At 34.9% G+C, this 25,884-nt stretch overlaps 1 protein-coding gene across 1 annotated transcript in view; it reads left to right on the forward strand.

Annotated features, from left to right (window-relative positions):
- The window catches only part of Chl1 (cell adhesion molecule L1 like), a 74,050-nt gene extending 52,749 nt beyond the window's left edge, over positions 1-21,301 (forward strand). The window contains exons 16-26 of the mRNA XM_051203475.1: positions 376-573; positions 2,003-2,073; positions 5,826-6,048; positions 7,316-7,431; positions 7,579-7,783; positions 7,991-8,113; positions 11,872-12,051; positions 15,153-15,314; positions 15,932-16,063; positions 17,188-17,260; positions 21,061-21,301. Coding sequence (XP_051059432.1) covers positions 376-573; positions 2,003-2,073; positions 5,826-6,048; positions 7,316-7,431; positions 7,579-7,783; positions 7,991-8,113; positions 11,872-12,051; positions 15,153-15,314; positions 15,932-16,063; positions 17,188-17,260; positions 21,061-21,277 — 1,700 coding nt within the window. The 3' untranslated portion in view covers positions 21,278-21,301. The remainder of the gene's footprint in view (positions 1-375; positions 574-2,002; positions 2,074-5,825; positions 6,049-7,315; positions 7,432-7,578; positions 7,784-7,990; positions 8,114-11,871; positions 12,052-15,152; positions 15,315-15,931; positions 16,064-17,187; positions 17,261-21,060) is intronic.
- The last annotated feature ends 4,583 nt before the right edge of the window (positions 21,302-25,884 follow it).

A 25,884-nucleotide genomic window follows, 5' to 3' on the forward strand; every position in this document is an offset into this window, starting at 1 on the left:
TGTGTGTACCTGTGTACACATGGTGTCATCCTTTAATATTGTGTATCTTTTGGGTTGTTTGATTGTTTTTGAAAATAGATCTCTCATTGACCTGTGACTTATCAACTAGACAATACTAGCTGCTTAGGAATCTTGAGGATTCTTGTATTTCCACCATTCCCTTACTGATTACAAATGCACATGACCAGGTTTTAGGTGGGTACTGAGAAATGAACACAAGGCTTCAAGTTTTCAAGGAAAAATTGACTCTTCTGTCAGTACCAATATAATTTATCTTATTTTTATGTATTAAGCTTCTAAGGCTGCAAATAAATTTTAGTTAGGTTTTCAAAATATTCAATATTCTCTAATGGCTTGTTCATGTTCTTACCTCAGAGTATATTATAGAATTTGAAGGGAACAGAGAGGAACCTGGGAAGTGGCAGGAGCTAACTAGAATCCCAGGAGAAGAAACAGAGGCTGTATTATCTTTGGCTCCATATGTGAGATATCAATTCAGAGTCATAGCCATGAATGAAGTGGGGAGAAGTCACCCTAGCCAGCCTTCGGACCATCATGAAACTCCACCAGCAGGTATGAATGGTCTCTTTGTATAACAAAATATTTTACATTAGTGCAAATTTTATATTGGAACACATTTTTTTAAAAAAGAAAGAAAGAAATTCTCAAACAGGAATGATATTTAGATTCCTTCAAATAATTTGAAGAGTTCTAAAATTAGCAATGTAAAATATTAAGGAGTGCATTTTTTTAATTTTTGAGTTGTGAAATTGTTTGATAGAGAACAGAAGATTGGCATTGAGGCATAGTTTGTGAGAAAATATTACTATGAATAGTTTTAAATAGCTAAATATCATATTTGAAGCAGATTTTCATCATGTAAATTCTAAATGGAAGTTCAACATATAGAAGAAAACACGGATTCAATTTCCAAAGAAATGCTTTTACCTCATACTAAATGTTTTTAAAAATCCCCCATGAAAGGATACTGCCTTAACCTAGAGACAGGAGAGAAGTCCTAGTCCCTACTTCAAATGACTTGACAGATTTATATGACCCCACCTGGATGGCATTGCGCTACATGTGGAATTGGGGTGGGGAGATGGGAGGGGAGAGTGGTTAGGATGCATGTGAGGGTGCAGAGAGGGTAAGAGGGAGGGAGGGAAGGAGGAAGGAAGATGGAACTGGGATCGACATGTAAAAAAAATACATAATTAAAATTAAAAAATTTAAGCTGTGTGCTAGTGTTATGTCTTATGCATTTGGAATTTTTGCATTTCCATACTTATCGAAACCATCAGTATAATGTTATGAATAACCAACAGAGAACAGAGATTATGTAAACAATATATATATGTACATATATATATATGTACATATATGATACACACACACATACACACACACACACATATATACATATATATATATGAATTAGCATTGGGTATTATCATGGTTATGATATGTGTTTGCTTGTCCTGAAATAAAATAAGCATGGTGCCTGCATGATTTCATTTTGTATCAGACCCAGGGACTTATTGTTAAAATAATTCTTGTTAGGATGTTTCTAATAATGTGTATCTGCCTGAATGTTTTTCATCTGTGTTTTATGTGGTAATTCAATCCATAAAAGTTGCTTGTTGACTTTGATACATGAATTTCAATTTCATTATTCTAGAGGCCTATATTCACAACATATATATCTCAATATATCAATGACAGAAAAGTACATATCTATATGAAAATATATATTAAAGCAGGATTATATTTTTAATTAGTAGGCTTAAATTTAAGGTATATGTAGTAAATCATGTGCTGTCCACAGTATAGCAACTATATAACTGTAAGAATGCTATTTTACTCATCATAGAAATGAGATTTATTAAAATTGTAAATAAAAATATTTAATTGTGTTGCTTTGAGATTGAGTAGAGTTGTATGATGTTGGACCAATTGATTACTATAAATTGTAAAAATATTTTTAATGCTTGTCATTTCTCAGCTCCAGACAAGAATCCACAGAACATCAGGGTTCAAGCATCCCAACCCAAGGAGATGATTATAAAATGGGAAGTACGTATTCTTCTAATAAATATGATACAAATATACTCTCCCAAAATAGGAGCCATAGGTCCTCCAAGCATTTATTTCTGATTCTTATGACAATCTTAACATTTCTTTGCTTTAGACACAGACACTGAGGTGCTTTCCTTCCTCATGCTATTAAAAATGTATCACCAAGGAATGTTGCTAAATCAAACCATTCTGGCAAAACAATTTATATCTGCTAAGATAGCTTCCATGATAGTATTATTTTATCATATAATTCCCAAGTTTCTTCTGGAACTGGGAGTTATGTTGTAGATATATCAACTGAGCCTGGGTACCTCAAAGTCACTTGTTCTCCATATTTTGGCTGGTTGTCATGTTCTCCTGTTTCAAAGACAAGTTTCTTTGATGAAGGGTGAGAGCTACATTTATCTTCAGGCATAGGGATAGATATTAAGAATGCAGTTAGGAATCATGATTGTTTAGTAAATTGGTTGTAGTAGGTTCTCCATTAAGATCAATGACTTCATTAGCCCCAGGAAGTTGGCAGCTTCTAAATCAAGGATAATTTCTCTCTTGCTCAGTGGGACTTAGGATTCACCTGTAGACAAATAATTGTAGACAACTAAGGAATGCTGTGTGAAAGAGACAGTCTTCCCCATGAATGAAAATCCAAGCCTAAGTGGTTATTTAATGACAAATATTCAGCCTTGAAAAGTATCCACATAGGTAAAACTAAACAGACTGAACAAGTTGTATTTATACATTTACTATGTAACAGTAGCAAATAGAGAATAAGAAGCTATGTTGTTGAGAGGGAATAGGGAAGGTGTCCTGATGGGAGATGCCATTATGTATATATGTTTCTCATACTGGTTAATAATAAAGCACTGTTGGCCAATAGGAAAGGAAGATAGGAGGGACTAGGAGACAAGGAGGAAATAGGAAGTAGTAAGGAGGAGTCAAGATGGAGAGTCTGGAGAGAGCAGTATGTAGCAGCCGGCTCCCGGTAAGAAGACCATGTGAAAATACATAGATTAACACAAATGGGTTAATACTTAAGACAGAGCTAGCTGATAAGAAAGTAGTAACTGGCCAACAGTATAATATCTAATACAGAGTCTCTGTGTGTTATTTGGGGCTGGCGCGGCTGTAGGACAAGACCAGCGGTGGCGGGAGAAAAAAAACAGTACACCTTACAGTGTCCCTGGGAGAGGTTAGAAAGAAGAAAGGGAAAATGATCATTCTATTTTACTTAAAAAAATGTATTATATTAAATGTGGATTTAGATAATCTGAAGAGATCTTTTATTTAAAAAAGTAGCTCTTGCTTGATAATTTCTGTTCCTTGTTTCTAAGCATATTTAAATGAGTTTTAAAATTTGTTTCAATAACATAACTAACTTCAAAGAAAATGCATAAATAATACTTAAACAACAAACAAGAGAATAAATCTACCCACACATTGAGCTAAAGTGGAGAAATAGGAAGTTCTTCAATAGCTAACTTAAATGGGCACAGCCTATTTGGGTATTCAGTTCCCAAGTAATAAAGATTTAATTATATGAATTGAAAGTTTCACAAGAAAAAGAATGCACTTATATTTAAAAATAAACAAAGTAGAATTAAATGGAAAGTTAAGGAAATATCATAGTGAACATTGCTTTAAAAATGTGCTGTATTTTTAGAAATTATCAGACAGGAGAAATTTTAACTTTTCTCACCTCACAAAGATACCTGTGTTTTACTATTTTTTATAGACTACAGTATAAACATAATCAACATAATGTGGTCTACTCCAAGTCCACACAACTTCTGCCTTGCTCATACTAGCATAGGCTTATCAGGTCCTTCAAAGGGCTTCTGAAGATTCTCCTGTCCCTAAATTAATATTGTTTTTCTAGAGATCTTGTCACTGTTGTCAGGGCCGGAGGAGAAAGAGAAGGCTAGTAGTCACGTTGTTTGATTCTTCTTTGCTCATCTGAGATTTAACTTTCCTTATGCTATTTGACAGTTATTGAAGTCTTGTTGATTATTGCCTCAAAGCAAAATACAAAATCCTTTCAGAAGCCCGAAGACCAAAGAGTTGGCAAAGTAACTTGGCATAGTTTATTTTAAAAATTTGTCAGAAAATATTGTTAAATTTATCTTTTTTGCTTAGAGCAAAATATGATCCAATTGAGTAACATTACTTTTAAATATTTATTGTCAGTGAAGAAAAATAGAATTCTTGATTATAGTTTGGACCTAAAAGCTCTTATCAGTTAGTAGAGTTGACTTGGTGATTAAGAGCACATATTGTCTTCTAGAAGACTGAATTTTTCCCCAAGCAACCATGATAGATGCCCCACAGCCTTCTGTAACCTCAACTCCAGGGATCCAATAATGTCTTTTGAGTCCATAGGTATTCCAAATACCTACACATAGACATACTACATGCAAGTAATTAAAATTAAAATAATTCCTTACAATGATTGTAGTCTAATTTATTTAGATAATGTTAGGTGCATAGTCAATCTAAGAATTTAAATAAATACCTGTATTATACTGAAATATTTTTGAGAGATTCTAGTATATGCAAACAAAAACAAATATTCTTGGAATTAAGATCTATTTCAATTAATTAATTAATGTTTTCAAAACAGAGTTTCTCTGTTTAGCAACCTGTTTGTCTTGGGACTTACTCTGTAGACCAAGGACTAGCCTTGAACTCACAAAGATCTGCCTTCCTGTGCCTGTAGGAGTGTTTGCCATTGTTTAAGGGACTATTTTGTCTTGATTTTTTTCTCTAAGTGGTTACTTTCGAATAAATATAAAATTAAAATGGTTTGTTTATAGAGCATTCTGCTCTCAATGTGATTCCAACAGATTCTTCTAATAAGTAGTTTAGCCAGTTGTTCTCAATGAAGAAGCATAGTAAATGCTACAGGAACATTTTATATGACATTTAATCACCCACATACATAGACAAAATTATTCTTAATACAAATTATCCTCTAGTGTAGGATGAAAATGCATTTAAGTTAATATTTTTATATACGTAGCTGAATCATTTAAATAAATTACCCATTTGTAAAATTAAATTGGTGCTTTAGACTAAATTATTTTTCTTTAAAGATTTCCTTATTTAAAAACTAAAGTGAAAATAACTAATTTCTAATTTAAAAAAACTCAGAAACTCTGCTACAAAACCTTTCTGTGTGACAAAAAAAAAGTAAGTGTAATAGCCACTTATGTCAACGGGCTGAGAAAGAATTGATTAAAAAGAGGAAGTATTGCTTCTTGTTCCTCTCTATATATGTGCCCATTTTCCAAAATTAAAGATGGTTCTATATCTATATTTTAATGTAAAATAGAACACAATCTTGTGGAGGAAAGTATTCTGCCTGAGAAGCCATGACCCAAGAATGCATGGCCACATAGTTTATAATTTATGTTTCTTTGGTAGAAAATAAAATGTAGCATATAGCAGAAGCTTGAGAAAACTTAAAAAACTATTTGCAATCTATTTGTAATTTATTTTATATATGAACATTTATGTTTCACCATATGCATATAATTCAGGCTTCTAAAGTGACCCACCCATGTCTTTGGATGGTAGAAGACTGATGTGTAAAATTAAACTAATAAAATGGCAAAAGTACTTCTGAATCCAAGGAACATAGTTAAGATCTCTATTTTTTTTCAGTTAGTCTTACACACTTTAAAATGAGTAGCTGCCATATGTAGATCAATACATTTACAAATACATCAAATGAGTTTTGACTTTTGTTTTAGCCTTTGAAATCCATGGAACAGAATGGGCCAGGACTGGAGTATAGAGTGAGCTGGAAGCCCCAGGGAGCGCCAGAGGAGTGGGAAGAAGAAACAGTTACAAACCACACACTGCGTGTGATGACACCTACTGTCTATGCTCCTTATGATGTCCAAGTCCAAGCCATCAATCAACTTGGCTCTGGGCCTGAGCCTCAGCCAGTGACACTCTATTCAGGGGAAGATTGTAAGTGGTTCATGCTTAAATCCTAAGGACATCAAGACAATTTTCATGTTACTACATTTGTGTCAAAATTTTTGAGTAAATACTGCTTGCAAAGGCAACATATTACCTGTGGAACAGGAAAATAAATACTGCATGCCCTGAAGTTAGGATTGATGTTGGAGAGATTTGATCCAGTTAGAATGTTCAAGAAGTACTTGGCTGGAAATGTAGGTTGTTGATAGTGTTAGCCCACAATACACAAAACTGTGTTTGAAGGCCTTGTATGACGATGTAGAGGCCATAGAGGAATGCTTTCTTGGTTTATAGTCTGTTTTATTGAACAACACAGGACCACCGGCACAGGGGAGATATGACCCACAATGGACCAGGCCTTCCAAGATCAGGAAATTTCCCCACAGACTTGATTAAAGGCAATATAATAGAGACATTTCCACATTTTGAAGTTGCTTTTTCCCTGATGACCCTGGCCCATGTCAAGCTGACTAAATAAATAAATAAATAAATAAATAAATAAATAAATAGTAACTCCAAATCTGACCAAGACAACTATTGTTTTAATGTCAACCTAATTCTGAAATAATTTCTTCATGTTCCCGGGGCTGATTTTTTTTTTTTTAATTCAGAGAACATTCCAGTAGACATGGCTTTAAATTTCCATTTGCATTTTCCCCCATTTTGGGATCATTTCTCAAGATGATAAAGTACCTGCTGTGAGCCGAGGAAGTGCTCTGTACCAAGAAACTGCTGGTACCATTTGAATGCAAACGCACACAAGTGCTTTCCCCAGGCTGAATGTTATGAAAATTGTAGGCAAAGTTTTCCTGTCCTGACAGCCTGGTCCTAAATAGCTGGACGTTGCTTCAGAAATAATTGACTCAGAGACTTAATATAAAATATGAATGATCAGCCAATAGCTCAGGATTTTTACTAAGTCTTACAACTTAACCCATTTTTATTTATCTGTGCTCTGCCCTGAGGCTCATAGCTTTTACCTCTATCCCATTTTGGGTGACTGACTAGTTTTCTGTCTAGCTGGTAACTCCAGTCTCCATCCTTCCTGATCACCATCATTCTCAGTTTGGCTTTCCCATGTAACTTTATCCTGTTTGGCTACTGTCCATTTAGATTGCTTATTAAACCAATCAGCGCAACATATATTCACACAGTGTACAAAAGGATTATTCCATAGAAAATCACTCTTGGAAAGAGATCTTAGGAATCTTGTGTGTAGGCTGTTGGAAGCTAATTAATCTTAAATGTTTTACAGATCCTAGTACAGCTCCTGTGATCCATGGTGTGGATGTTATGAACAGCACATTAGTTAAAGTTACCTGGTCATCAGTTCCAAAGGAAACAGTACACGGGCTTCTGAGAGGATACCAGGTTGGTACCAGGTTGACATTTTTTTTTACTTCCTCATTGATACTATTGAATTTGTTTCTTTCCTGAGATTTTAAAATGATTTCAAGAGGTTAACCACGTATCTGTTACTATGGTTGCTGTGTTAAAGGATTTGAATTTTCTTTGCAGATAAATTGGTGGAAAACCAAAAGTCTGTTGGATGGAAGGACACATCCCAAAGAAGTGAACATCCTAAGATTTTCAGGACAGAGAAACTCTGGAATGGTCCCTTCCCTAGATGCCTTTAGTGAATATCACTTAACAGTCTTAGCCTATAATTCGAAAGGAGCTGGTCCAGAGAGCGAACCATATATATTTCAGACACCAGAAGGAGGTGAGAGAATAATATGGAAGGTGCCACCTATGCAAATTACCTAATGGCCCTGTTAAACATTCCCTTTGTATTTGATAGTTAAGGTGAAGTTCAGGGGAGTTTACATCTTGGTTTCTATAAAAATGTTATCTCATTGGGGTTTTTTTGTTCAGTTTTCTAGAAATTCTTTAGTTTATGAGTACCCATATATGATCTTGTATTTTCTAGTACCTGAACAGCCAAGTTTTCTCAAGGTCATCAAAGTTGATAAAGACACTGCCACTTTATCCTGGGGTCTTCCTAAGAAACTAAATGGAAATTTAACTGGTTATCTTTTACAATACCAAATAAGTAAGTACACTTTTGAATTGGATTTAATCTACCAAAAAGTCTAATTTTGTTTGAGGAATTAGTTTGTTACATAATGAAAATTATCCCCTAAAGAGCAAGGATCTGTAAAGTTAACTGTAGCCCCTGTATGTTTCAATAATAAACATTTGTTTTATTGAACCTGACTGTGTTCACCTATTTAAGTATTAATTATAGCTCTTTTTGAACTAGAATGGCAAGTGTGAGTTAGAGAAACAGAGACTACCTTTTTCTCATAGTATTAAATATTCACAGTTTCTGCTTACAAAAGGTCTGTGGACTCCTATTTTGTAACTAAAGCAATGGGTCCTAGGGAAAGTGTATTAGTAGCTTGCTAGTCAGTCAGGTCACAATGAGAGATTCAGAATAAACACTTCTATACACTTCCGTGTCACTAGATTGAAAAGAGTTAAACAAGTTTAGAACATTTTAAAAGTCATAACATCTACTTGAAACAGTCATCAAATCTTTCAAGCATCCTTTCAAATTGAAAGGTGTCATAACTCAACAATCATGAGTTGTTAAGTAGCCCACACATGGAACGATAGCCATTCAGACTACTCTGCTCACAAAAAACAACCTCGTTGTGGCCCTGCTGTATTACTCTGCTGTCTTCTGAGCTGCTATGTGGGTCTTATATGAACTTTAGGTTCCACTGATCATGGCTGAGTACATCACTCTCGTTTAAGTTAATACAGATGAAATCCAAGGGAAGTCATGTTTCAGTGTTCTTCCCCCAGATTGCTTTTAGTGCTTTCTCTGTGCTGTTCCATGCACCCTTAGCAGCAATGCTACAGTGTATACCAGTACTCTTTTATGGATGAAGGATTTGACACACATAGTCTATTCTTATTTTAAGGTCACATCACAATGTTCAGTGCTAGATTAGATTTTGAGTTATTAAGCCACACTCATCCAAGGATCAATAAAAAAAAAAAAAAAAAAAAAAAAGACTGTGGACAGAACCAAAATATTCTAAGAGTTTGAAATTTTCATTTGGTTTAGTGAAATTGTATTCTGTCTCTTAATTTGTTTAAATTCAAATATTTTGTTTGATCAAACTTTAAGATTTAAATTTGATTTAAAAACTAGTTCTTATAACAGAATAGCTGAAATATTTATAGTTACAATAGTTATTGTACTTCTTAAAATTCACTAATATTAAGTTATTTATTACCTTGTTAATATTAAATGCAAGGTATATTTTATGTAGTGTGATTTTTCCTTGTTCTTCTCCAGTCTAATTAATTGCTATTTGTATATACCAAACTGGTATATACTTTCCCTAGTTCTTATATTGATTGTAGTAATATTAATTTTGTAGTGTTTATCTGTGATAAAGTGACCAATATATTTCCATCTTTATAATATTTAGATTATTACTTGCTTTCTTGAAATAATTGCATCATGAGGACAGTTAAGAAATTTTAATGTAAATAATAATTTACTTTTTATGAATGCAGAGAGGATTATTTTGTAGTTGTTTCCTTACCATTGGCACTTTCAGACCTCTTTAAACAATCCCTACATAATTTAGCAGTTTTTTTATTTAACATAGTGTTCAGAGCACAATAGATATTTAAAAGCTCTTAATTCATTCATCGGTTCATCAATTCATTCATTTTGTATATGCTGAGTTCAGAGAGCTTCTGACTTTCAGTGAGTTAACTGCAAGGTTTGGATTCATTTACCAGTTCAGACATGTCTATAATGAAATTTAGTCCCTCTCATCCCTTATTACCCTGTTATTCCCTTTCCTCTTCCACTGAATCTTTTCTTCCTAACATGTCCCTTCCTGCTTCAGTGTCTTTTTATGTGTATGATCAAGTGTATTTAATTAGCATTGCATGCATGAGCATGAACAGAAAATTATGTATGGAGAAAGCGGATAGTATCTATGATTTTGCCATTGAATTAAATGACACCCCTTTCCCAGTCACCACTGATTGTCAATATCCCTCAGGGCAAGTTGGAATCTCATGAGCTATAAATGCTTTCATGGTAAGATATTGAGGGACACACCCTTGAGCTGGTAACCATAGTTACAATGAGTTTATCTTTCCAAATGACACTATTTCAAAGTATCCTTCCCCAACCTATGGCTCTCATCAGACTAGGGTAAGGGTTCTCTAGGACTAGGGAGAGTGATCTTCAGGGTTAGGAGTATGGTTCTCCTCAGTTAAGGGGAGGGTTCTCCAGAGTTAGAGAGGAATCTCCAGGGCTAGAGAAAGGGTTCTTTAGGGTTAAAGGGAAGGTTCTACAGGGTTAGGGGGAATTTTCCAGGGCTAGGAGAAGGGTTCTATGGGATTAGAGTGAGTGTTCCTCAGAGTTAAGGGTGACAGTTCTCTGGGGTTAGGGCGATAGTTCTCCAGGGCTAGGGGAAGGGTTCTCTAGGGTTGGTGGGAGGATGGTTTTTGCAAAATTTACTGACCTATTTGGGGATATGGTATGATTTAGAATGTCCTATTTAAAGCTTCTCACTATACAGTCATGTATTCTCTGTGTTTTGACCAGTTGCTAGTTCTGTTTTAACAATTTTCCCTGGCAAAGAGAAGCATCTTTTATGAAGACTGAGAACTGCATTAATCTATGAGTATAAAGATAATTGCTTAGAAGATTGCTTGATATTGTGTTCATTTAGCAAAATCATAGACATTCTTCCCTTGGGCCTATGACCTCCCTAACAGTGGATTCTTGGCTAGCTTTACAGTAGAAGTTTGTGAAGTGAACTTTAAAAAATGGTTGATTACTTCATTGTATTATTATCATTATTGTGCCAATGGATATGTCTTGCTGGATAGATCAGAACTATAGTTTACAGGGTTCATAGCTTCGTAAAAATGCTGACGATTTTTCTCCCCAAGCATCTGGTTTATTACTTTCTGGTTTTATGAAAGCTAACTATCAGGGAGAATGCTTCCAGATCACTTCCAGCTTGGTGTTTTTTTCCATGTCTCCTGACCAAAGTTTGCCTTCAGCAATAGAGTCTTATCAACAATTCCTGGTGGGCATCTCAGAGAAATGGCAAGAGCCCATGTTGGTGCTGGGACCTCATATTTTTTAAAGTTTGATCTTCTCCTAGGCTACCCACTTACAGAAATACTCTCCCTGATGGGGTTTGGCAGTAGCATCTCATCACAGCATCTAGTAAGTGAAAGAAAAATGAGAGTCAGCAACCAAAACTCTATAGAGTATTCAGGAGAGTAGGAATACCAAATGTATGTTATATTTATCATACCTCCAACACGTTAAGGATGAGGAACAATTTTGTCACCAATCCAGTAACATGTATGCTTACTTAAAGCCACATTTAAAAGGAAAAAATCCTAGAAACCATAAAATAATAATTGTGCTTTGTTATTTATTATCTCAAACAACAAAAATATATTGGAAGTATCTATGTCAAAGATCCAGTAAACATTCAGTAATGGAGAAGTAGCTAACATATCTAACAAATTGTGAAGGCGATTGTTGCCACTATTATTGTGTGGTGACTCACAGTCAAATGGTTTAAAGTCCTAGTTCAGCAGTCACTGAATCTCTTTCTGGTAAGGGTTTTACTCTGAACATAATTCAGTCTTCTCTCAGTTGATGTAGTGATAATAATTCTGTGTGCCTGGAAAGAGTTAATAGTAATGAATAATGTTGTTCATTTTTTCTCTGAGTAGAAACACAAATGCTCACTGTAACTTCAGTTGTGAAGAACTTTGAAGCACTAATGTTCATTCTTATTTCTTCAGTAAACGACACTTATGAGATTGGAGAATTAAATGAAATCAACGTTACTACTCCATCTAAATCTAGCTGGCATCTCTCACACCTCAACGCCACAACCAAATATAAGTTCTACCTGAAGGCATGCACCTCAAAAGGCTGTGGAAAGCCAATAAGTGAGGAAAGTGCCACACTGGGAGAAGGGAGTAAGTATTTGATGCTCCTGCGTTCTGTGGCTTCATACAACTGCATTAAAGTGCAGACACACAATCTCTGAAAATTAGAAGTGGCTGACCCTCTATGTATCAGTGACACAGATGCAGAATTTACTGATCTTGTTTTTAAAGTTCACATTGGTTCAATTTATGGGTTCTGAACAACAGCTAAAGTATATCTTAGTGTATACAGAGTCAGGGACATACTTCCAAGTAAAATAAGTGGACAAGATTAGAAGAAGGATATTTCTTTGGAGAATATTTCTACCCCCCAAAAAATTGTTTTTACTTTGGTAGATATTTTACAGAAAAGAATTTAATGTATACCATATCCATGCCTTGATTGATAGTATATTAATTCATATGTTATTTGATTTTTACTGTCTGATGGTTCAAGCTAAGTAAAAATTGAAAATGACTTATCAGTCTGTTGTCTCTCACATGACACAGTTACAATTAAATTCCATTTCTGTCTTTCTTCTGTGTTGTAACAATGTCCCTTGCAAAATTATTTCTCCAAAGAAAATTTTAGAGACTTTCTTGCTCATCTACATATAATAACTGTAGTTCATCAAGGCTCAACTAGATTAAGCAGTGAAGTAAAATTTATTTAAGAACTAATGTTCTCATAGAGAAGTTAAGGAAAAGAGACTTGTGCATGGCTCAGAGTAGTCAGGCATAGGTAGATTTGAAGGAAGAGAACAGAGTTGGTGGAAGAGAGCAAGAAGAAAAAAAAACACATTTTATTCACAAATAGTATATAAAAATGTAATTCTGTTCTGAATGGTTTTCTAAACTGTAGATTAGGAGCACTATTAAGTCAATGGAAAAAATACTGGGAACAGGAAAGTAGGGAGGAAGAAAACCAAATTGTGCATCAGGAATTAATAGCATAATTATGTTTCACTCAAATATGTGAATCACTACCATTCAATTTTGCTGCTAAGAATTATTACACTCTGAACTTTACTACAGGTTTCTCCCTGTTACTGTTTCCACCCTACCTACAAAACTTTGGGTCTATGTTTTCTCCACTATGCTTGAAGTTGCTTATATAGAGGAGCATTTTCAAATAGCATCTCTCTCAAGTCAATGAGTTAAGGACAAATAAAACACTAAATGAAATGAAAAATACATTAATCTAGTAAAAATGTTCAAGATAATGACAATGGTCTAGTCACGAAAGATTATTTCTCAAGGGTACAAATTGGCACTAAATGTTCAATTAACAATAATCTAAAGAGTAGTTAGTGGTCTAAACAACTGTATTGGTCAAACAAGCCATAAAACCACAGAGAGACTGCTGTTTTGATAGAAGTGACAACTTAACAATCAGGAGGAATATTAGCTCCATTCATGACAATAGGGAGCATGAAAAAAAAAAAAATCCAGAGAATTGGCTTAGCCATGATCAATAGTCTACTACATTGAAAAACTTGGCTTTTTTGTATTAATTCTTAACAAACTTTTGTTGAGAGCAGAAACTATTGAGTGATTCCATGACTGAAGTCATATCCTTGTTGCACACTGAAAGTAGAGCTAATGTGCTTCACTATCCTGTGTTGCTTATTAAAAACTGTGCCATACTAAGGTCTTTGTGTTCTTTTCCAGGGATCTGCATTTTCAGTATTCCAGCTACTGCCCTTTCCCCCTGTTGACACTGATCTCTCTTCTGTAGACAAATGTTACCATGCTGTAAATTATAGTTGCTTTTCCACTGAACTTCAACACAATCTTTGTACAGTTGTACAGTTCTACAGAGGAGATATATCTCAGCTGCTCTAAGATCTATAAATCCAGTAACAGTGAAAATTAGAATATACTGCTGCAAATGTTTCTTCTTCCGTTGACTAGATAACACAATTTAAGACTTTGGTATTGGAAATCTGAGATGTATATATTTAACATGTATACATTTAACATGTAACATGTTTTATAGTTATTACTCCAGTTTGAATGTGGCTCTCTACTTAAAGAGGAAAAAGGGAGGGAGCTAGAATATGCTTTTGTGTCAGTAGAGGTTTGAATAAATTACTTTGCATTTCTGTTTTTCAAAAGCTTGCACTTAATGATATACTAATATTTCTGGTTTTTAAAGTAAGAATTAATTCCATTCTATTGTGGTAATCAATTCTGAAAGCTCTGCTCCTCTGTGTAACTGGCTTTATTTCTTCTGTGGCACCATTTATAATGAAGTCCTTCATTGCTCAGTAGTCATATAATCAACCTCTGTTCTGTGATGAAAAGTTATAACCACTCAACGGAGTTTCATCAACCATCATCCATTATACTCTCAGCAGGGATCTTATTTCATTTCATGTGTAAATTGTTAACATTTGCCAATTTACATTTTCTATGTTGAGTCTTAAAATAATAAGAATTTAATGCCAAAAGTATTTTTCATGTTAATTTTAAGATCAGATATTAATGTATATTAATTAAACTACATTCATTTTTATCTGTTACTCTGAGGTCCAATGATTAACTTATTGACAGTCTGTTGATAATTTCTCTTAGAAAATTACTCATTTTTTTATACATGCTGCAAATATCAGTGAAACCATTCCATTTAAATGTACCTATAAACCTGCAATTTCTCTAGCTGAAGATTCTAAATTAATTTTTATGTGAATATATTGTGATGCCATCTTACCAGAACATATTGAGATCAAGACAAAACTATGTTTATATGTTTAATGAAAATGTAGCTAACATCCTAATTTTATTTATAATCATAAGCCAACGATGATTTAGTCAGCTTTTCACTAGCTGTGGAAATTCAACTAATACAAAAAAATTGGAAGTTTTTTGAGTCTGTGTTTGGTTTTGAGCCATTCACATAAGTGCAGATTTATAGTACCATCTCATTAATAAATGGTCATGAGCTGACATCATTGCATTTATTCATCTTCAATGTTTCATGACAAAAACCTGGAAATGTTAATTTCTGGGTCCACTGATAACTCAGGAGCCATTTAAGATAAAAATGCCAAAATTATTTTTTTCATCTCAAAAAATAATACATATTTTTTCATTTCTCTCCTGCTTTTCAATGATTAAAGTCATATGATTTAACTGTGTACCTTTCTTAGGTAAAGGTATGAGGAAGATAACAGAAGGAGTAAATCTTACCCAAAAGATTCACCCTGTAGAGGTACTTGTGCCGGGAGCGGAACATATTGTTCACCTAATGACTAAGAACTGGGGTGATAACGATAGCATTTTTCAAGATGTAATTGAGACAAGAGGGAGAGGTGAGAAATGAGATGTGTGTACTATAGTTTTAGACAATTCAATAGTCCTGTGGATTGATTTTACAAATATAATACTTAAAAGTATACAGTACACTAGATATAAAGGTCATAATTTCATTTTTTATTGGCATACATAGTATTTCAAAATTAGCAAAATGAAGTTGCATCATAATAATCCCACGTTCCCCTTATTTTGGTTTACCAGAGTAGTCACCTCAATGTGTCTTATGCTAATTAACACCTGTCAATAACAGAAACTAAAATAAAAATGGAAACAACTCAGAGCTCACAGAGGTGCCATGGTAATCTTCTTGTAACCCAGGCAGCTTGTGCTATGGCTTGCTTGCTGCTGCTTCTGCATTTAACTTCACTAGCCTTTCTGATTCTCATCTTCAGAGCTAAATGCAACCTGACAGAATCTCTTCTCTAAGAAGGCAGGAATGATTTCAAATTGGCTCCCAACAAAATGCTGTTAGATTATTTTATTTCATATGGGCTCTAAGGAACAATTGTTTATTTATGATTAAAAACTATATTTGATTGTGCCCCAATGTTGCATAATATCAAAGCCTGAATACAGAGGTGGCTCAACATTGCACCTTCTCTCTGTACAACAGAATATGCTGGCTTGTACGACGACATCTCCACTCAAGGCTGGTTTATTGGATTGATGTGTGCAATCGCTCTGCTTACGCTAATATTGTTAACTATTTGCTTTGTGAGGAGGAACAAAGGCGGAAAGTACTCAGGTAAAACCATGATTTAATGTAATTTTCAACTTGTATACAGAAACTATTTTATAAATATTACAAAGATAACACTTTATAGTGCATTAGCTATGAAATATACTAAAGAGAAATATTTTAAACAGCCAAATGAAATATACATAGTCTATAATAATGCTAGTTTTCTGTAATTATTTATTTGAGATAATGTTTCTCTCTTAAAGCGGGCTGTCCTGGAAGTCACCACATAGATTAGCGTGGCTTCAAACACAAAAAGATCCATTTGTGCCTCTACCTTCTAAATGATGAGGTTAAAGGTCTGTGTCACTATGTCTGGCTATTTTAGTATTTAAAAGAGGCAGTATGGGTTAGGGTGATGGTTCAGTGGTTTTAAATGTTTAGTTGAGGTTACTTTCCAGCAACCATATTGAACAGTTCACAGTAGCCTGTAATTCCAGTTTCAGTATGTGAGATGCCTCTGATCTCCTCAGGCACCTGCACTCATATAGATACATAAATACACACACACACACACACACACACACACACACACACACACACATTTGCTGTTTTTGTCTCTTGTTCATCGTGTCTTTACAAAGGGAGGAAGATTTCACTTCTGCAACTACTTTTGGCTTACGTATTCAGATTTTCAAAATGCCCTTTATTGGTTCCTAGTTCATCAAGCAAACATTTACTGAGAATGTATCATATACATAACATTATGAAGAACATGACTTATGTATTAGCATGAATAATTGACACAGCTGTCTATTTTAATTTTCTTCTGAAATCTTACCTATATCAATTATGTTCACAATCATCACTAGTGAATATTCAAGGCCATTAGTTAGAAACTGTAAAGAGAGGCAGCCTTCCTCTTTGATTACCTTTTGTAAAATAACATTTATGAAGTATGAACCTATAGATGTTCTGAAGCCCTCCCTCCATCCAGACCCATTTAAAAACAAAAACAACTTTTCATATTGAAGAACAGCTGAGAATAAGCAGTGGTGAATAGCATCTTGAAGGGAACTTGTTTGGTTAATATTTTTTAAGGTAAAAGAATCAAAAACCCATCTCATTCTCAGTCTTTCAATATCTTTAAAAATATCATTGATATTAGACTATTTTAATTTTTGTTTCAGTAAAAGAAAAGGAAGATTTACATCCAGATCCAGAAGTTCAATCAGCAAAAGATGAAACTTTTGGTGAATACAGGTAAATGCAATTTTGTACTTTGTGATCAGTTGAAACACTTCACCAGGTTTGTCAAGTGAAGGAAATACTTTGTTTATAGCTCAAGCAATGGAACTATACCACACTGATTATATAACAGGAATTTTACCAAAGGTTTCCTGACTCCACCTCTGTTTCCCTGCCTTCCTCCCTCTCTCCCTCCCTCCTTCCCTTTTTCCCTTCCTTCCCTCATTAATCTTTCTTCCTTCTTTTTATTTCCTTTTCCCTTTCAGTCTACCATTATCTACTTTTGTAAGAGCTAAATTATTATGTATATGGGTGGAGGTGTGTTAAGGACCACAGTCTGGATAACAGAGGGCATCAAGATTCTTTTTTTGAAACTATGCAAAACCCATGTCATATGTCATGTCCCCATAAACTAAGTTATTGAAGCATCTTAAACCACTCTTAGTGTTGCCATTATGGACCTGATTATTTTAAATTTGCATCCATACACACAGATTGCAACTCTTCCATGTGCATTTATAAAAGTAAAGAGGTTATTAACCAAAACTATACATGAACCTAGACTTAAAAGAACCCTGTCATATTCAAATAATATTATCAGTCAATTGGAATGAAAGGTTAGAAAGTGAACAACCAATTAAGCATGACAAAGATTCTGGGAAAAAGAACTATCTAAGTGATAAGTTAGTACTTAAAGCATGGAGTCACTAATAACTGCTTGAAGAGCATGACTCAGTATATGAGTGTAATCAGGCAGAGGCAACACAGAAAGATGTGTAGTACAAAAGCGGCACTACAGAAGGGATTGCAACTCCCAGTTCTCCAAATAGACATCTCTGCTGCACCATATGCCCTTTATACTTCTTTGCATTCTTTCTTGAATTGCCACCATCCTTTAGTCAGATTGCCTCTCTCTATTGAAGCCAAGAAAATTATTATAAATTTCAAACGTACATTGATGCTGATACTTATGATCCAATAATCCCTATCAAAGCAGAAATCCAACGGACCCTCACTGGCTCATCTCTGAATCTTTCTGCATGACCAGGGATGTGGAGTACTTTGAGTAACTGACCTGGAGTAATGAATACAGATCTTAGCATCACCATGCTTCTGCTTGGGTCTATGCCCATCACTTCTCTTTCTGATGATTAGGTGCTTTCATTGTATGCTGTTATATTTCTCAAAAAGAAAATCAGATCAGAGAAAGACAGGGGTGGCTATAAGGAATAAAAGGAATGAATAAGAGAGAAAGGTGAAAGGGAAGGAAAGAAAGAAAACAGGAGAGTAAAAAGAAAAAGGATGTTGCTTGAGAGAGTTGTAAGTTATGGTCAGTGCTGTTGTACTGATTGGAATTTGCTCCCTAGTTATCTCTGAAATGCAAAAACTTTGAATAACAATTGAGCATTATCTCAATGTCCCATGGGAAGTGAATCCAGGATTGGACTTCTGGCTTATGGTCTTCCGGAGACAAGAACTGTCATCTCTCCTGGAGGTTCGGCTGATAGTGGATCTTGTTCTTTATGTGTGTTGACAGAGCTTGATTCCATTCAGACCTATAGGTTAAGAACCCCTGACTTCCTTTTATGATGAACTGTGCTTGGGACATTCATACCTAATAGACTCCTCCCCCTCACCACAAAAAAAAAAAAAAAAAAAAAAAAAAGAACTTCAGATTTTGTCAAGCCAGGGTCATTCTCAGGTCCCTACCATGTGACCTGTCTCTGGGACACTTAATAATTTCTACCTTCAGGCACAGCAGAAACACCAGAGAGGGTACCAAAGTTACAATGCATAGTATGTTGACACCCCAATCTTAGAATTTATACCTCACTGATCTAGTATATCCTGTTTATTATGCTGGGGTGAGTCAGTAGGTTCAGCACACATTTGAAGGGTAGACATTACACAATTGCTCACATTCCATTTGACAGGGATCCCTGAGGTCTCAGGACCACTGTCCACAAACATTTTTTTATAAGGGGAAACAAAGCAAAACAAACTCCTGAGTTTATTTCTTGTTCATAAACTTATTATTCTTTATATCTATCCCTTTGTGGAAGGGATAGATAATTTATAATTTATTTTCTCTACATTGTCAGTATGGTTTCTGTCATTTTATTTCATCAGAAAATTTTTGTCTTTTCCATGTTTCAGGAAATTTCTTACATGCTTTGAGCTTAGATATATGTCTTTGCTACTCATTATCTGGCCCCAAAGCCACATCTTTTCCATTTTTTTCTTTTAGAACCTCAGTGTCCTAATTTTGAAGCCTGTTACCACAACACACATATAACTTGAGTTATGCTATGTCAAACATGTGCACCCAAAGTTTCCTTTCCCACAGTGTGTCAAATACAGATGATTCTTGCCATCTATCACTTAGGAACTGGGTCTTAAAAGTTTTAAAATCAGATATATAGAAAAAATGGAATAATTTTGTAGATAATTCCTGACTTCAGTTTTACTTATTGTAATGAGTAACATATATATCAGATAGTATATTAATAGTATTCATAACTATATTTTCTTTCAAAATTATTTTACAATTTATTATGTATATATAGTACTTAACTCATATCTACCCATTATCTTACCTTTTTATCCTTTGAGTTGAAGCCCTAATCTTCATAACAAGTGCTTCTCCTATTTTGATGTGCTCTCTCTCTCTCTCTCTCTCTCTCTCTCTCTCTCTCTATGTCCCTTTCTCTTTCTGTGTATGAGAGAGAGAGGGAGGGAGAGACAGAGAGTGAGAGATGTGTGACCTGCTGTATTTAGTGAGGGTGCTTTACCAATTTTAAGAAACGAAAAATTTCATAAGAAACTAAATTTGGTTTGGAAGGATACAGGAGCTTACATGATCAAATAAGAGATAAAAGATCAAAATGGGTACAACTTGGGTACTCGCTCTGATGTGAAGCTAGATATCACTAAGTGTCCTGGAGATCAGTCCACATGGTAAGGAACTGAGGATGACTATGGCTTGCCAAAATCTGAAGTTCTTAACCCAAGCTCTGAATGGAACCAGGATCTGTCAACACACACACATACATAAGGAAGCAGATCCACTATCAGCCAAACCTCCAGGTGAGATGACAGTTCAAAAGCCAGTCTCCTGAAGACCAGAAGCCAGAAGCCCCTGGTGCAATGAGATAATACCCAAATCTTATTCAAAGTTTCACATTTATTCTTAGACCACTGAGTAGCAATCACAAGAGGCATAACTAAGTAACTTATAAACAACAAAATGTTTCTTACAGTTCTGGGGCTGGACAGTAAGGTTGAGGTCAGGACCAAATGGGAGTATGCTGAGAATTAGCAATCTCTCCTATGCATGCTCTTTTCTCTTGTTCTGCCCTGGAAACTGTAAAACAGATTTTGTAAAGCCCTTTCACTAGGGCAAATCCTTCTCATGAAGATTGTTTTGTGACTAGTAACATATTGTGACTCCACTCACCATTGCCATCATACAGGGGTGAGACAGTTCAGCATGTAAGTTTCAGGGGCACACAGGACAACATGTTTCATCTTCATGTCCCAAAGAAGCTCTTCATTTGAAAGGGAAGCAGAAGTATAAAAAAAAAAAAAAAAAAAAAAAAAAAAAAAAACTGTTCCTCTGTCACTCAGAATAAGAAAACCAGTATGGCTTTTAAAATACTTCTTTATGGATTTGTCACTTCATCTGCATGTCCCTGTCATTTGTGTTAATAAGAACAAGTTGAAAGTTGCAGAACCGGTTAGCACTTGTGAAGGAGTCTTTCTGTATGTGCCTGTGAATTTGAGCTCTGGGGGACTGGCTCTGTTTTGTCTTCTAGTGACAGCGATGAAAAGCCTCTCAAAGGAAGCCTTCGGTCCTTGAATAGGAACATGCAGCCCACAGAGAGTGCTGACAGCTTAGTGGAATATGGAGAGGGAGACCACTCCATATTCAATGAAGATGGATCTTTTATTGGTGCCTACACCGGAGCAAAAGAGAAGGGGTCTGTTGAAAGCAATGGAAGTTCGACAGCCACGTTCCCACTCCGGGCATAAGCACAGCACATTCATGCACCGTGGCTGGCTAGACCAGACACCCCCAGTCTCTTCTGTGGAAACACAGAGGAGTGGAAACACGTGTCTAGAGGTCGACATTCTGCAATTATGCTCAGAAAAAATAGCACTGCCTTCAAAAAGAAAAAGAAAATATATCAGATGCCAAACACTTCAGGCCTTTGTTTCAGTTTTGTTTTTATTTTCGGGTGCTCAAAATCAGAACACAAAACAGATCCAGTACTTAGATCTATTTTGACTCAATCCAAAGTTGCTGTTTCATATATTCCGCATCTGCCTGGTTCTCCTGTTCAGTGTGCGTGCATTAATGTTGCTAACTGTGTGGGTTTCTCTCTGGATGCACAATTGTACTTAGTTTTTAAGAACTTTTTTGTGATTTTGATTCACTACTGGAAACAAGATTGTAAGCAAGCAAGTTGGTTATTTAAAATGTAAAAAAGGAATATGAATGTTTATTAAACACTTCATGGAATTTATATAGTCTAAAGTTATTATTTAAAATTTTAGTAGTAAAAATCATAGATGATCATGCATCTTGTATTTATTGAGCTCCTAACTACTTGCCCAGAGGCTGCCATGTTTATGCAGAGTTACTATGTTTTCAATTTCTGGAAGATTTAATTTGTGTCAGTATGGTAAATATGCATATCTCTCTCTCTCTCTCTCTCTCTCTCTCTCTCTCTCTCTCTCTCTGTTTTTAAACTTAGAGTAACTAGAGCTGCAAAAGGAGTGGTGGTCAAGGGTTATTTTAAAAACAGAAAGATGTTAATGATTGTATTTTGTATCATCATTTGTATGTTCACAGCTTTCAGACTTTATGTTTATATAATGGTACCCTTGGATGTATTTCATGAATGCATTGTACATATTATATTAATATTTACACAATTTAAAACATAGTGTTTTATTTTGAAGTGAGAAAGAGAACATTAATAGGCATGAATGTACAGCTAGAGCGTATATAGTAGGATGCTGTTTTCATTCTTCTGGGGCTAGACACAATAACACAGGGTTCCATATTCAAGATTAAATGAAAAATTGTGTTCTGTTCTTATGTTTCTCTAATTCACATGTTCTCAAAATTAAGTATAACCAAATGGATGGAAATGCATTCATATTTTTCAAAATAAGTTTTAGAGTAGATTCCTGCCCCAGTCCTCCACAAAGAAAATTATTTACAGTAGAAATTCTTCTATACCTATTAGTTTATATCAAATTGTAAATGTATTTGTGGTGGTATCATCATTTATTAATGTTTTCACTCTGTAAAATTTAGTACAGTGTCAAGGAATTTAGTTTCTGGCATGTGGGCTACCAGTCTGTCAAAAATGGTACAGAAGTTTTAGAGTGATTTAGAAATGCCTTGAAGGACTCTGCATACATATAAGTAAATAATTATATTTGCTCTCTCATTTAACAGGAACTCTTAACCTCCTCGTGAAATTATTAACTATGTTAAGTGATTCAGTTCACAAATTTAACCATACATTGTGTAATTACTGGCATATACTATTCAGTCTTCATGTTTAATTGGCATGATGCATTATGTTGCTTGGGGGTTAAAATTATGGATATGTAAAATGACCAATATAATAATGTACATGAAAAATACCTTTTTTTATTTCATGTATCTTTCAGAAAACACAGGCAGGAAAAGCTTTTAGTTTAAAAACCATGGGCCTCCGGGTTTGGATACTCACCTGGAAGTAGCAAAAGAAAGGGAGGGGAGACATCTTTGTGTTCTAGCCTATATGAGTGTGAGAGTCTACTCTTCCAGCTGTGCAAACTGATCTCCAGCCCCATCTAGTGACTAAGGCACAGATTGCTGGAGAAGCCATCATCATGTGCTTTATATGGGGAGGACCTGTGGTACTGAGCTTCATGGAAAATAAAGGATGTCACTGACAGTTAATTTTTGCCATTATTCTGCCTCCTTTTGTCATTGGTCAGAATGGTGTTTGGAAAGGGTCACATGAGTTGAAAATAGTATGTAAAATCTAGAATTGATTCATTAAGAATGTAACAATCTGTAAGTCATAAATTGACACAATACTTACATTTTTGTTCCAAATAGACTTCATTTTTCTTTTGTTAACTGGTGTAAAATGAGATTGTGTTATAACACCCTTTGCTTGCCTCTGTGAACTTCTAAATACTATTTGGCTTCATTCCATTGGAAACCTTCAGTAGAGCAGGACAAGGTCCATGAATTCCTTTGATTTCAATTGTAGAGCTGTATTTAAGGTGGATTTAATTCTTTTTCTCTCTTAGACAATGATGGTAGACTCTGTGATGTACAATGCTGATTACAAATGGGCGATAATTATTTGGGAAATGCCCCTTGAGTCCCAAGGCAGCTGCTAATATGTACGACTTTGTTCTTAATTATTTTCGCAGTAACTTTACTTAGTCTACCGAAAATATGATTTTAATGTAAGTGATTGTATATAATCTCAAGGATTGTGGATGGGGATAGGTTCAGAGAGAGCTGCTCGAGGGTCAGGAAAAATTGTGTTCTCTTCCAGGGTCCAGCACGGACTTTACATAGAAACCTTAGGCAGGTTGCTGAGCTGCTTCACGTCAAACTGTGCTACAAAGTGCTAATGTTCGCTATCACAGGGTGTTCTTTTGTACAAAGAAAATTCACAAGTGATAAAATCTAAGATGCCTTTTAACTTCATGAACCAATCTGTAATCAAATTATGTATCAAAAATCACCCCCACATGCACCAACTCAACTTTTCCCCCTCTAAGCACATAAATATATTTTTATAGAAAACAGATCTACAGAAAATAAGCTAAATCTACTGTTAAGTGAGGAGTACGATTTGCACATGCCATTGAAAATTATTAATCGGAAGAAAATTAAGCAGGGTCTTTGCTATATAAAAGTGTTTTCCACTAATTCTGCATGCGTATTTATAAGATGTGAAATCAGTAGATTTATTCTCTTGGTACAAAGGCATCTAATATTTTAGATGTACCCATGTTTGTAAAAAAAAAAAAAAACTGTAGAGCACAATGGACTGAATGCTATTTTATACTCATGGAAGAGAAAGAGGACAATAAGGAGAGGTGTTGGCTGATTTTCTAAGTATTTAAAACATATTTGCCAATTGAAACCCTAAATATGTTTACATGCCAAGAAGGCGTAATTCTTGTAACAACTTTAAATTGGTTGTAATAGGACTGGTTTTTGGTCTGTGGTAGTAGATGTATCCTAGTGTTCCTATAGTAAGATAAGTAGGACTGAGCCAAAATTACTTTGTTTTGTCTTCAACTGACTGCATTGTCAAAGAGACAAAAGGTACAGAGAGCAGGCTCATCTGATTAGCTTTTCTGTTCTAACTTATATTAATGTTCACGGTAGATCTTTATTCAAATGTGTTTGTGTTGTAGATTGTGTTTGTACTATACTTATGGATATGTATGGCTCAAAACTATTTTCATTACACATGGAATTCAGCTTTGAAATAAAAGTTTGACTTCGTGTACTTGAAAGATGTCTGTGTCCCTGTCTATCCAATTAAAAGGATAACTTACATTTTGAGCTTAATCTTCATTCCTGCTGATTCTGAAACTATAAATGAAACATAAATTAAGTTTTAAGCAGTATAAGTAAAATATTTTGTGTGTATAATGTGTTAACAGACAGACTGCTGGCTTTATATCATGTAGATCTAGAAAGTATACCAATCAAGTTCACAGTTATAATGAGTGCAGATTTAATGTGTATATATTTTCAGCTGGGTTATTTTTCAGGAAAAAAAATTACAAATGTGTGCTTTTAATAACAAATAATATTTTATATATTCAAAAAGGATAAAAGTTAATTTTGGCAGACGCTTTTAAATATGGGATGCCCTATTTGCTGAGTATTTTGATATTTAAAACATTTTGCTAAGTACCTTAGACATCTTATCATCTTTTACTTGAAAACAAGGAAGTCGGTGAGTCAGTTAATGTTACAGAGTCATCCAAGCCAAGAAGTTAAACCTATGGCCATTTGAGTCTAAAATCTGTAGTTTATATAGTGGTCTGTGTTTTTATTTCGTCACTACTTAGAAATTCTTGTGGAAGGTGCATTGAGCTTAGTGTTAACCTGCTGAACATGGTGACAAATGACTTGGTTTTAAAATATTTTGTGAAGACCTGGAAGAGAGGGTGAAAATAATATTTTATTGTGTCAAATAACTGAATGTGGGAATGCTAAAAAGAAGGAGGCATTCAGAAAATTCAGTTGTTTGCAAGAGAATTGGAAATTCCAGATTCCACTGATAATTCTTAGTAACTGAAAAAAGACCCAAAGGTCCACCCAGGCCTGATATCCACAGGATCTCTTTTGCATGTTTTAAGTTGGCATTGTGTTGCCCTTTTAGAAATAAAAATCTACAATGGAGTGTAATGAGAGGCTCTATGTCCCAGCAGGTCTGGTGGTCCTTGAGCCACAAATAAGCACACAGATTCTATATTAGTTATATCACTAAGTATTTCCATGTGGTCTTATCTTACCAGAGAAGGTTCCAGACCTGTGACTCCTTTGGCACCTCACATAGTGACTCTTCTGGCAGGACCTCTCTGCCTACCTT

Source organism: Phodopus roborovskii, unplaced genomic scaffold, assembly GCF_943737965.1.
Source record: "Phodopus roborovskii unplaced genomic scaffold, PHOROB, whole genome shotgun sequence".
Classification (NCBI taxonomy): Eukaryota; Metazoa; Chordata; class Mammalia; order Rodentia; family Cricetidae; genus Phodopus; species Phodopus roborovskii.